The sequence below is a fragment of the Podarcis muralis genome, chromosome 6 (genome assembly GCF_964188315.1).
Source record: "Podarcis muralis chromosome 6, rPodMur119.hap1.1, whole genome shotgun sequence".
NCBI lineage: Eukaryota > Metazoa > Chordata > Lepidosauria > Squamata > Lacertidae > Podarcis > Podarcis muralis.
The window spans coordinates 99,767,559-99,780,164 of record NC_135660.1 but is presented as its reverse complement, the minus strand read 5'-3'; the positions used below and the strand labels follow the sequence as shown (position 1 = coordinate 99,780,164).

General features: G+C 42.7%; 1 protein-coding gene across 5 annotated transcripts in view; it reads left to right on the top strand.

The window, feature by feature from the left end:
* DUSP16 (dual specificity phosphatase 16) overlaps positions 1-12,606 on the top strand; it is a 55,507-nt gene that overhangs the window by 22,269 nt on the left and 20,632 nt on the right. For 2 of the 5 annotated variants that reach the window (XM_028728602.2, XM_077930809.1), the window contains exons 2-3: positions 4,792-5,415; positions 5,777-5,915. In XM_028728602.2, coding sequence (XP_028584435.2) covers positions 5,185-5,415; positions 5,777-5,915 — 370 coding nt within the window. In that variant the 5' untranslated portion in view covers positions 4,792-5,184. Of the gene's footprint in view, positions 1-2,138; positions 2,255-3,836; positions 3,944-4,791; positions 5,416-5,776; positions 5,916-11,939; positions 12,046-12,606 lie in introns of those variants that run through there. The other 3 variants (XM_077930810.1, XM_077930811.1, XM_077930812.1) reach the window with 3 other exon arrangements.

Sequence of the window (12,606 nt, the reverse complement as noted above, 5' to 3'; positions counted from 1 at the left end):
ATTAGCTCAAAGGAATCCAGTTTGAAAACCAAATTTTAGAATATTGAAGTGTTGCTTTTAAAACAGTTATAGCATTTACTTTTCCTACTGCTGCTACAATAATTTTAATTTTTCCCTTGCTTGCTTTTGTTCCCATATTACAGTAGAAACTTTCACAAGGCATTCACAAAAAAATGAGGGGTGGGGAAAATTAACTTCAAGTAAAAGGAGACTTGCTTACAAACAATCATATGCATACACTATGACCAGGGAAATGTTTTTAAAAACATTAATTTAAAAATAGCTTTTAATATTCTTTTAGTAGACAAATTTTGGGGGCATGGACAGCCACAAAAAACTGTAGGCATTGCAATGGGGATCCTATGGAAGCAGTCAGCAAGATATGCATATATAAATAACATAAAATATGTTGAGAGGAGGGATCCCCAGGAGCCATGGAACACTCTTCTAAAAATGATAATTTGCGGAGGAACAAAATATATTTGCGGGAGGAAGATAAGCAGCCTCGATTATTGGACAATATCCAGCTGAAATAAAACATTTCAGAGGTCTGTTTCATACACTTATTGGGCTGTGATCTTCTTCATGTGGTAAAAATTATGATGTATTGTTATACAGTGGTACCTCAGGTTACATACGCTTCAGGTTACAGACGCTTCAGGTTACAGACTCCGCTAACCCAGAAATAGTACCTCGGGTTAAGAACTTTGCTTCAGGATGAGAACAAAAATTGTGCTCTGGAGCCGCGGCGGGGGCGGGAGGCCCCATTAGCTAAAGTGGTGCTTCAGGTTAAGAACAGTTTCAGGTTAAGTACGGACCTCCAGAATGAATTAAGTACTTAACCCGAGGTACCACTGTACTGATAGTGCCAACTGACGAGGGACTCAGCTATACAGCTGCAAATAAAACGTTTTAAATGTGTTGTAAAGTGCAATAAACAAATGTGACACTAGATGGCGGCAGTGAGCTATGCAAAATTCAATGTACAGTCAAACCTCAGTTGTCAAACATAATCCAATCCAGAAGCCCATTCGGTTTCTGAAATGTTCAACAACCAAGGCAGGAGCTTCTTGCACTGAAGCAGAAGCCGTGTCGGACATTCAGCTTCCGAAAAACGTTCAAAAACTGGAGCATTTACTTCCAGGTTTTCATTGTTCAGGAGCTGAAATGTTCCAAAATGGAGGCATTCAGGACTGTATTTTTCAAAACGGTTTTTTAAAAAGCATTTTCACAGGTTTTTTAACATGCGTGTAGATTCCACTGCAGTTTCCTCAAAGGATGATGTTTCATGGACCCACCTGCTAACTTGAGAATGTTGCTCCACTTTTATCAAGGTGTTCATCGTTCAGAGAACAAGCAGGCAAAACTTGTTTTTAATTGCCTGATAGCGTCCTGTCAGAATATCAACAAATGATGTGGCAGCTGACCTCATCTGTATGAAGGTGGCTTTGCTCTGCTCATAAAGATTATCTTGCAAACATGGTATTAGTTGTACTTTAGATCAGTGGTTTTCAAAGGTTTCCTTGGAAGGAATCCTCCTCATATTGACCCGTCTGACGAAGCACCATGTCCATCTGCTAAGGAGCCTTTTCTCCCAGGGTGCATATGTGGTTGGCAGAAGGCGCTGCCTCTATCTGTTGGACCTCTCTCTTGGCCAGAGTGAACTGGGAATGTGATTCTGGGACACACCCTGTACTCCACTGCAGCAGTGCATTGTGGGAGAAGATTGGTACAGTGAACAAATGGCTTATTCATGGAAGCTCATCCATCATTACTGATGATATTCCAAATATTACTGATCTTCTCGTGGAAGGGTTGCTGTAGTTTCAAAATTACTATTTAGGAAAAAGACCAAGGTTCTTTCACACAACTTTTTAAAAGTGCTTCCTTTGATGTGTATGTATTAGAGGGAGAAATACTACTCAGAGAGCACTTTGATAGACTTGGAAGAAGATATTTGGGGATATATTTTTATACCATCACAACATAACACCCCACTCCCTAAAAGAAAGGCTTGGCTTTTAAAAAAATATATCTGTTTAAAAGTTTCTAAGTTGGTTAATAAAAGTGTGTGGGGGGGGGAGTATCCATTTAGAAAGTTCATTACATTTTTTCTGTTTTCCTTTTCTACTGGCCAGGCATAAACTCTAGTCCTTTATCCACATCCAAGCAGACTGTCTGGCTGCCTCATTAACAGGTCTGATCTTCTGCTCATTGAAGCAAACAGAATGACTTCTATTAGAATTGTGGGTGGGTAGGTAATGAGGTCCCCAAGAGTCTTTGAAAGTAGAAGCTCATTCTGTTCCAAAGAGCAGGGCATGAATTGTGCAGGAAGCCTCACTCCATGGGTTTTGTTCTTTTCCTTACATTTTGCTAATTTTAGACAGTGGATCTTTGTTGGGAAGAAGTTGCCACATTCTCAATGCTTTCACGACTGGCAAAATACTCATAATTATGACCTACGTGTTTCTGTGGATGTAGTGAGTTTGTATATTGCAGAGAACCCTGGAGAGTGCAGTATATCTTTGCAGATTCTATATATAAACACACATAATTCCCTTCTCTTGAATTCGTGTCATTGGAGGTTGGATGCATGTCCTTGCAACATAGGACAAAGATTTGTGGTTCAGAAATGCATAAATGGGGATGTGACTCGTATCCCAAGATCTGTATTTTCTTTGTTGCTCACTATTTTTATTGGCTGCTTAGGCAGAAGTCTGACTATGCTTCTGTTGGTAAATCAAAATTGTTTGAAAAATAGTAATTCTTGAATTAGTTACAGATGGGAGTGGAATTCAACATAGTGATAAGGTGGTTTCTGCTTGTGCAATGAAACGTTCTGCAGCTCTCCTCCCCTTCAGGCCCCCCTAAATCTGTTCTGGGTGTTCCCCCCTCCCTCCTCTGGAGCAGATTTGGGGAAGGCACAGAGCAAGCATGTGCAGAGAGTGAAAGTCCTATTGTGCGAGTGGAAATCCTTGCAGTGACAGAACTCATTAGTTAAAATACTGCCCATTGTTTAGTTCATCTTCGCCAAATAATAATTTCTTTAATTCAAGAATTACCAACTGATGGCACATGGGCCATAACTGCTACCCAGAACAATTTTATCTGGTTGCTAGGCCACATATTTTGATTGGTATGGGAGAAATCATCTCCCCTGCTTACATGAAAACTGTGTGAACAAGGATGCTTTTTCAGCTTGAAAGAACAAGAGCTATTCAATATATTTAAATTGCATATCTCTTAAAATGAAATAAATCTTACGAAACTGCAGTTTTGTTCATTTATTCATCTACTGCAGTTTCATAAGAGTATATATTTAAAGTAGATGAATAAATGAACAAATAAATTTGGATATTCAAAATATATTAAAAATAAATTTAAGGAACCACAGAAAGAGGAAAGGAAGTCAAGTATTGAACTGTTAAAATGACTGTAAAATTATTGAAATGTATAAATCTGAAAATCATAAGTAAAATTTAAAAAGAAAGAAAGAAAGAAGTCTTTGCTATGCTCCAACAGTGCCCAGTTTCTCTAATGACAAAGCTGTCTCCTAGCTGATACCATTAATGTCAGACTATTACAGACTCTCATCACCTATGAGGGGCTTGGTTTTTGTGCAGCAAAAGGTATTTATGGTCCCTGGATCACTGGGGAATAAAACACACCCTAAGGAAATGACTGCTCTTATTCCAGTCAACATTTCATTCCAGTTGGGTACATTCAGCCTTTTAATAGTTGAGGTTTCTTCCTCTGAGCTCATTAGTTTGGCACAGCTCAGGGGAAATGTACATCTGGTACACCTCTAACCAACTACAATGCTATCATTAAAACAGGACCCACACGTGTTGCATAATGATGATGATGATGGTGTGTGTAAACCCAATGCCCTCCCTGCGAGTAGAAAGCTAGCAAGTCATGAAAGCTAGATCCTTTCTTCTGGGTAAGCTCTATGATATATTTAGGTTTTTGTTTTTAGCAGTGAGGAGCATTTAAAGAAAAGTAGCATTCTCCACCAGCTGTCTGTAGTGGTGAAGTCTCTACCACTTAGTATGCTTTCATCTCATTCTTCTGTATGCCTTACAGGCAGCATCGTATACAGCCCCCCCCCCCCAAAGGACTTGCCACAGCAGCAGTGTTCTAGATTCAGATCTGGCTACTCTTCCTTACAGAAAATCTTCCTTACAGAAAATCTTACAGCAAACACTGGAAAATTCTCAGACCAACTGCACACTAGGGTTAGAATTAGAACTTTGGTGGCAGACCTGGGTGAGAAAGCCAGGCCTCTGCTGAACTCCTCAAAAGCAGTGGGAGAAAAGATGAGACCGTTTGGGGAGCAGAAAGACTGGGTTGGTGAAGGGGTGCCTCTCTCTCTCTCTCCTGGCCAACTCTTCCCCCCTGTGCTCCACTCCCCTGCTCTTCCCTGGCACGTGTGTTGAGGAAAAAAGCAACTTCTCAGTACATGAGAAATGTAGGACTCACCTGCTACCTCCCCATCTCCGAAACCAAAGGGTCTGTGTCCTTGGAGACCAAGGTTTCTGGATCAAGGTCTCTCCACTAAACATCTAGTTTTGCCCTTAGGTGGGGGAATAAATGAAGTAAGGGAATCAATTATCATGTATGCATTTATTTTAAGAAAAAGATGGTTCACAGCACATGTGAGACTTTATTGTGACAACAGGGAGAGTTGAGGGGGGATGGGATTATGGGTTGCAAACTCCCAGAGTCTGTCTTGTTTGTTTTGCTTTTCTTTCTGTCTGCCACTTGTCACCTCTTTCCATGTCTCAACAGGCTCCGAGTCCACTCTAAAAGCCGATGATGTGGGAACAAAGGTAAAGAATGATGTAATGGCAGGACCAGTCGAAAAGCAGCTTTTGTTTGAGTTGTGAAATGGCTACTCTATAGCCCAGGATGAATGGGTTGTGAGGGGCTGCTTTAGCAAGCCCTATATAACCAGAATATCAACTGGGAGCCGGACGGGGCATTCATCTTTGGAGGACCCTCTCAAGAGAAAATGGGTCTAACTTTTCTCTTGCCAGTCACTGCCAGTATGACCTCATATACTGAGTACAATGGAATGGCTAAGCCTTTAAGTCCATAGCCATTACATCACCTTCTTCATCTCTGCTGCAAATTGGAGAGGAAAAAGAAGGCAGTGGCAAAAGAAGGGCCTCTGCTGTTGTCATGGCTGATGAGATGAATGGTACTCAGCTGATAGTTGGTGAGAGGCTGGTGGCTTTGCTGGAAAGCGGCACAGAAAAATTGCTGGTGATTGACAGCCGCCCCTTTGTGGAATACAATACATCACACATCTTGGATGCCATCAATATCAACTGCTCCAAGCTCATGAAGCGAAGGCTGCAACAAGATAAAGTGCTGATCACTGAGCTCATCCAGCATTCTGCAAAGCACAAGGTAAAGCAGTGATGGGTGTTGGTGAAATTCCTTTTTTTAAGATGCACTTATGCATAGGTACAGAATTAGAGATGGAAGATTGCCAGCGAAGACATGAGCTCAGTTAGCATATAATGTTAAACCCAAGCTAACAAGCAAGTGTACAAGTGCACAGAGCAAATGTTGTGGCTGCTTCACTTCTCCCCTGGTTCTGCTGCTGCCATGTTACCCAAGACACAACAAAACAAAATCCAAGGGAAGATTAATATGGTCTGAATTAATAAGAATAGGCATATAAATAAGAGCTTTCTTTTGAAAAATGTGCTAAAGTTTTTAAAAACTTGACTACATCTGATCAATCCTCCCCAATTATTTTTTCCAGGTTGAAATTGACAGCATGCAAGAAGTTGTGGTGTATGACCAAAGCTCAAATAATGTGGCTTCTGTTTCATCTGACTCATTCCTCACTGTCCTGCTGGGAAAACTGGAGAAAAACTTCAGCTCTGTTCACCTGCTTGCAGGTAGGATCCTGGAAAACCACATGAGTGTGACACACATAGGGTAGTGCATATAACGCAAAAAGAGAGAGGAGAGAGGCGGTGACTGTGCCAATGTCACTCAGTGTGCTTCATGGCCAAGTGGGGATTTGAATCCTGGACCAAATCCAACACACTAACCATGTTAGGGAAACATGAGGGAAATGGAATAAACTGCCATGTGAACTCAGTCTCGATGGGCTGTTTGGCTGCTGCAACAAGCTCATTATGTTTGTGAGTGTTTGTGTGTGTGTTCACGACTGATTATTGTGTTAGATTTCAGTTGTGTTTATCCTTAATGTAATACTGTTGACAAATGGCTGAGATTCTGCATATAGAGAACTGATGCAGGAAGCTGGGGGCCTCTCCAAACTGTCGGTATTTTGCAGGAGAGATTTAAGAGTGTGCTAGAACTTTAGCTTTATGCAGTTGAAGTGGACTTAAGCACTCTGGGCTAGAGATGTAAAATTTCTAGAAATTTTGAAGCCCTGAGAGAAAACCATTCCCACCCTCCTGTTTTTTTCCAGAAAAAATGGAAATTTTGGAAAAATTGAAAAAAAAGTTCAGTGTGGAGTAGTTTTACAAATTGCGTGAAATGCAGTGTACATAAAAGTATTATGTTTGCAATAAAACAGGTAACCACCGCTCTTTCCCTCAAAAGTAACAAAAAACCCAAGAATCCATCAACATAAAAAATAATCAGATTTGCCCCTTAGCAACAGCAAATAAAGTTAAGAACCACCTCAATATTTAAGCTCCATAGAAGGTCTACCCTTTGAGTGGTGCTTAAAAAAACACAAAAAACAGAAGACACAACATATACACGCAGTTTATACTATCTTATTTTTCTGAACATTTCCATATCTTCTTCCTCTGCCACTTTGTCATTTTTCTAAAAAAGAGCTTTGGGGGAAAACGGGGTGGGGGGCGGGGGGGGAAAGAGTTTTTTCCAGGGGTTTTCCAGGCCTTCCCATCTCTACTTGAGGGCAGCCGGGGCAAAGTTACGGTAGTATGTTGCACTAAGGCTCAAACTCTGTTTGAAAGGAAAAGGAGTGTGTTTTTAAAATTGAATTTGTTATTATATATTATAAATCGCCTGTTGTCTTTGTCCATGGAGTTTTCTTGGCAAGGATACTGGAGTGGCTTGCCGGTTCCTCCTCCAGGTGGATCACGTTTGGTCAAAACTCTCCACTATGACCTGTTCATCTTGTGTGCCCTGCTCAGCGTAGTTCATAGCTTCTCTGAGTTCTTCAAGCCCCTTCGCCACGGCAAGGCAGTGATCCATGAAGGGGAAGTTCTTAAAGAAATGGGAGTGCCTGATCACCTCATCTGTCTCCTGAGAAATCTCTATGCGGGACAAGAAGCTACAGTTAGAACTGGATATGGAACAACTGATTGGTTCAAAATTGGGAAAGGAGTACGACAAGGCTGTATTTTGTCTCCCTGCTTATTTAATTTATATGCAGAATACATCATGCGAAAGGCTGGGCTGGATGAATCCCAAACTGGAATTAAGATTGCCGGAAGAAATATCAACAACCTCAGATATGCAGATGACACAACCTTGATGGCAGAAAGTGAGGAGGAATTAAAGAACCTTTTAATGAGGGTGAAAGAGGAGAGCGCAAAATATGGTCTGAAGCTCAACATCAAAAAAACGAAGATCATGGCCACTGGTCCCATCACCTCCTGGCAAATAGAAGGGGAAGAAATGGAAGGCAGTGAGAGATTTTACTTTCTTGGGCTCCATGATCACTGCATTTGGTGACAGCAGCCATGAAATTAAAAGACGCCTGCTTCTTGGGAGAAGGGCAATGACAGGCCTAGACAGCATCTTGAGAAGTAGAGACGTCACCTTGCCAACAAAGGTCCGTATAGTTAAAGCCATGGTTTTCCCAGTAGTGATGTATGGAAGTGAGAGCTGGACCATAAAGAAGGCTGATCGCCGAAGAATTGATGCTTTTGAATTATGGTGCTGGAGAAGACTCTTGAGAGTCCCATGGACGGCAAGAAGATCAAACGCATCCATTCTTAAGGAAATCAGCCCTGAGTGCTCACTGGAAGGACAGATCGTGAAGCTGAGGCTCCAGTACTTTGGCCACCTCATGAGAAGAGAAGACTCCCTGGAAAAGACCCTGATGTTGGGAAAGATGGAGGGCACAAGGAGAAGGGGGCGACAGAGGATGAGATGGTTGGATAGTGTTTTCGAGGTTACCAGCATGAGTTTGACCAAACTGCGGGAGGTAGTGGAGGACAGAGGTGCCTGGCGTGCTCTGGTCCAGGGGGTCACGAAGAGTCGGACACGACTAAACGACTAAACAACAACATTATAAACCGCATGATGGTAAAAGAGCTTCTAAACAGTTTACAAAAATATACAACAGAACATTAAAATGATTGATAAAACACAGTTAAAAGCAGGTATTTAAGGGTATTCAAAAGATTATTAAAATCAGCAGTGGTTAAAGGGAAGTAAATCGCATGCAGCTTCCTCATCTTCAGATGGGCTGCCCTAACGAAAATGTTTTGAGCAGTTGCCGGAAAAAGAACACCTGCCTGGTGTCAGTTGGCAGGGAGCTCCAAAGTGGGGGTGCTGGAAGGCCTGCAGGGGGGGGGAATGGAAAAATGGGGGGGCAGGTTTTTTCCTGTTTTTCCCCAAAGCCATTTTTTCAGGAAAAATTGGGGAGGGGGGGAAATAGTGTGTGGAATATTCAAACTACATCAAACTATTTTTTTTCAATTTTTCCAGAGGAAAAAAAAATGCTTTGGGAAAAAACAAACAAACAAACAAACAAACAAACCTGGGATTTCCCCCCAATTTTTCCGTTTTTTCCCCTGGCCTTCCCATCTCTACTCTAGGCTTGTCCACACTTTTGCTTGACCTGTTTTGTGATCATGTTGTGTAGCAGTTGATTCCCCCGGCTCCGAGACCGTTTGTTATTGCTCTGTCGCTGTGCCTTGTGAAAATAGGAGCTTACCTGCTGAATCAGATCTTATCAGATATGCAGAAAATATGAAGAGATTTTGCTTACCAACCTTCTGATTCAACAGATAAGATTTGTTTTTCTTGAGGCACAGCTGTGGAGCGGTATGAGGGGAAATCAATCAGGGCACAAATAGTGTCAAGATACAGGGCAAGCAAAAGTATGAATAACAAGTTCCTGTTTTAAAAAACAAAAAGCCATGTATTTTTCTTCTGCAGGAAGAGTAATGGGGGAAATGCACTAGAACGAGTGGGTGAATGAATGGCTAATGGAAGAAATCAGGATGAATGCAGGTCATTGTCATATGTAAGCTTTGCGCAAGCAAACCAGGATGACTGCTGAAAAACAGGTCAGCAGGAGGAGCCCTTAGACAGAGCCTTGTGGCAGCGGCAGAGGAAGCCGCTTGGGCGCTTGGGGACGGGGCACTCCGCCCATAGGGGCAGGGTGCACCGCAGGGCCTCCAGAGTCTGCCTGCCTCCTCCCACTCAGCCGCCCTACAGCTGGGGGCGGGGAGGCAGCGGGCAAACCGTTTGGGCAGTGCAGAGCCTGCATGCGCCAAAGCTACCTCTGAAGAGATGCATGGCTCGGGCGTGCTGCGGTGAGTGCCGCCCGGCATTTTGTCACCCCCCTCAGTGGTGACACTTGGGGTGGCTGCACCCCCCCTTCCTCCGGCCCTGCCTTGTGGAGACATTCCAACTTCTGCCTCCTGAAGCTGGGCTTCGTTCTTAGACAGGCATGTGTGAGGTGTATGTGGACTGCAACAACAACAATACTGAAAATTCCTGCACAGAGAAAACAAGCGTCTCAGGAAGGATGGGCCTAGCCTAGCCTTCATCTGACAGTGAACATCCCATCAGGAGGGGAGAAAACTGACAAAAGGATGCTCCATCAGCACAACTGAAAGACCAGCAACCTCTGGTGCTTCCTTGAACTCATTCCACCCCAGAAGGTCATTAGAAAAACTTGCAACTTAACAACATTTATTTCCTCCTACTTCCCAATACGTTTTCTTTTAGATTGCAAGCCAGGTGAGAGGCAGAGAAATACCATCTTGTCTGTAAGATCATCTGCAGGAGCTACTCTGCTTATTCCATGAGTTGATGAACTGGGTCTTATGTACCCAAGGGATGGTCAAGCTGGCCCGAACAAGGGCACATGCCCAGAGGGGATGCAAAAATCTCACCCCTGGTTCAGCTCCTGGATGGCATGTTCTGCGGCCATGTGAATGGGGTGGCAAGACGCCTCTGCCTTGTGTATCCAAATAGAGAGAGAAACAGAGGTGGTTCTCCCACCCCTCCAGCTCTCTCCTCATTCTACAGCTGTTCGGTGTGGGCAGGAGCCGTAGCCTGGCAGGGCAGGCAGCTGAGAGGAGAAGCAGGGCAGGCAGGCAGGTGTGGAAGGCTAGTGGGAAGGAGCAGGATCCTGTGCATGGCTTGATGTCAAGAGGAGGCTGACCGGTGAGGTGGGAGAAAAGAAGAGGCCATGGGAAAATGCTGCAGGAAAAGGAATAGCAAGGCTGCTGCTTTTCAAGGGAAAGCAGCGCTTTAAACAGCAATGCAGCAGCTGGGAAAGGTTATGGACCACCGGCATGAAATTTACGGCATGTAGTGCCTTAAAAGAAAATATTATGAAAATGATGTACAGGTGGTACATGACCCCAGTCAAACTTGCAAAGATATATCATTTGTCTGATAATAAATGTTGGAAATGTAAGGAGGCTGAAGGAACATTCTTTCACCTCTGGTGGACATGCCCGAGGGTGAAGGCTTTTTGGGAAATGATTTATAACGAGTTGAAAAAGGTATTTAAGTATACCTTTCATAAGAAACCAGAAGCCTTCCTCCTGGGCATTGTGGGCCAGAGAGTGCTAAAGAAAGATAGAACTTTCTTTTTATATGCAACTACAGCAGCAAGAATTCTTATAGCCAAGTACTGGAAGGCACAGGAGTTACCCACACTGGAAGAATGGCATACGCAACTGATGGACTACATGGAATTGGCTGAAATGACCGGCAGAATCCGAGACCTGGGAGAAGAGGCAGTGGAAGAGGACTGGAAAAAATTTAAGGACTATTTACAAAAACATTTTAAGTTATATGAATGTTGAGAATTTGCTAAGCTTTGAGAAAAACATGCTTCAGTATTGAGATTCGGAAATGATTGAAACTAAGTTATGTCTGAGAAAAGTTTAACTTTTAGAGTAAATAATTAGATGAAAATACAAAAACACATGAAACAAGGTTTTAATTTGCTGTTGATTTTTATTGTAAAGAATGCAGGGATGGAGGATGTGGGGAAGTCCAGTTGATGTTGAAAAAAGGTTTGAAAAAGTGAATTTTCTTTTCCTGTTTTTTTACTTTGTAAAAAAAAAAAAGCTTTTGTTGTGTTATTGACGATGTATCGATGTTGTACTTTGACCCTGGAAAACAAAGCAATAAAAAATATTAAAAAAAAAAATAAACAGCAATGCAGCAGAGCTGGGAGGGGGGTAAGGTTTTATTTGCATGGAGGTGCAAACGTTGGTGAGGATTCCTGCAGATTCCTGATCATCAGAATGGGATGGCTGCCTTAGGCAGCTGATTTTGGATGTCATGAAAGTTGTTAATGATTTTAATTTATTACTGCATATTTTTTATGGACAAGGAGCGGGAGAGGCACTTTTTGGCTTTTCTGCCTCAGGTGCTAGAAGAAACTGGCCACTCCTGCTCAGGCAGCCAAATATCTTAGGCCAGCTCTTGATGATTCTCAAAAGTTCAGAAGACAAGCAAGATTTCATAAAGCAGAAATTCATCAAGTTGGTGCTTCTTCAGATTAATTAACAGGGAGAAAAGTAATGTGTCCTTTACCTGTTCTAATTCTCTCCCTACCCTTCACTTTTGCAAAGAAACAGTGGGCACTTTAAATTTTGCAGTTTTGTTAATTCTTAGAATTTAAGTGCCTTACCTTGGTTCAGAAGGGTTGCTTCTTCACAATTATTATTGTTCCTGGGTTTCTTATGAATAAAAAGGTGCACTCTTAATTTCAGGGTCATGGGTTCGAGACGCATGTTGGGCAAAAAGATTCCTGCATTGCAGGGGTTGGACTAGATGACCCTCATGGTTCCTTCCAGCTCTGTGATTCTGTGAATGCAAGTAAATATTTTTGAGTCTGTTCTATCTGCTGTCGGTATTTCTTCCTCAAGACTGCTTTCAACAGTGCACAGATCATGAGCATGAACGTCTGAGATGAGGATGTTCGTGTCCATAGACTTTATGTGTGTAAGCTTCACCGGTCATTGTATAGGTCCAAGGGAACTTATGTGTGTAGCTTCCCCCTTTTAGACCTATGTGCAGTAGGGGGCTGCAAGAGCTGTGCTTTGTTTTGCGAGGCAAGAGGCCCAATCCACAGCACCTTTCTGCCCATGTTGCCGTGCCATAGGAGTAATTTATGAAGGGGTTTTTTTTGCTGGGGGGGCGGAGTCTATTTGTGGAGGAATTAGTTATGAGTAGGAGTAAGGAACTACCTGACACATGGCAGTGAAGGTCCACCCCAAACCACTGGAAGTACAGTATACTCTCTCACAAGCACAGCTTTGTAGCTCTAAGGGTGATAATTTTTCAGTTTTTGAAAGCTGAGATTATCAGGGAGCTGATCTCTGTGTCCCATAGTACCACATTTTACACTTTTTCTTTGGTCCCACTCAGTTATTGTGT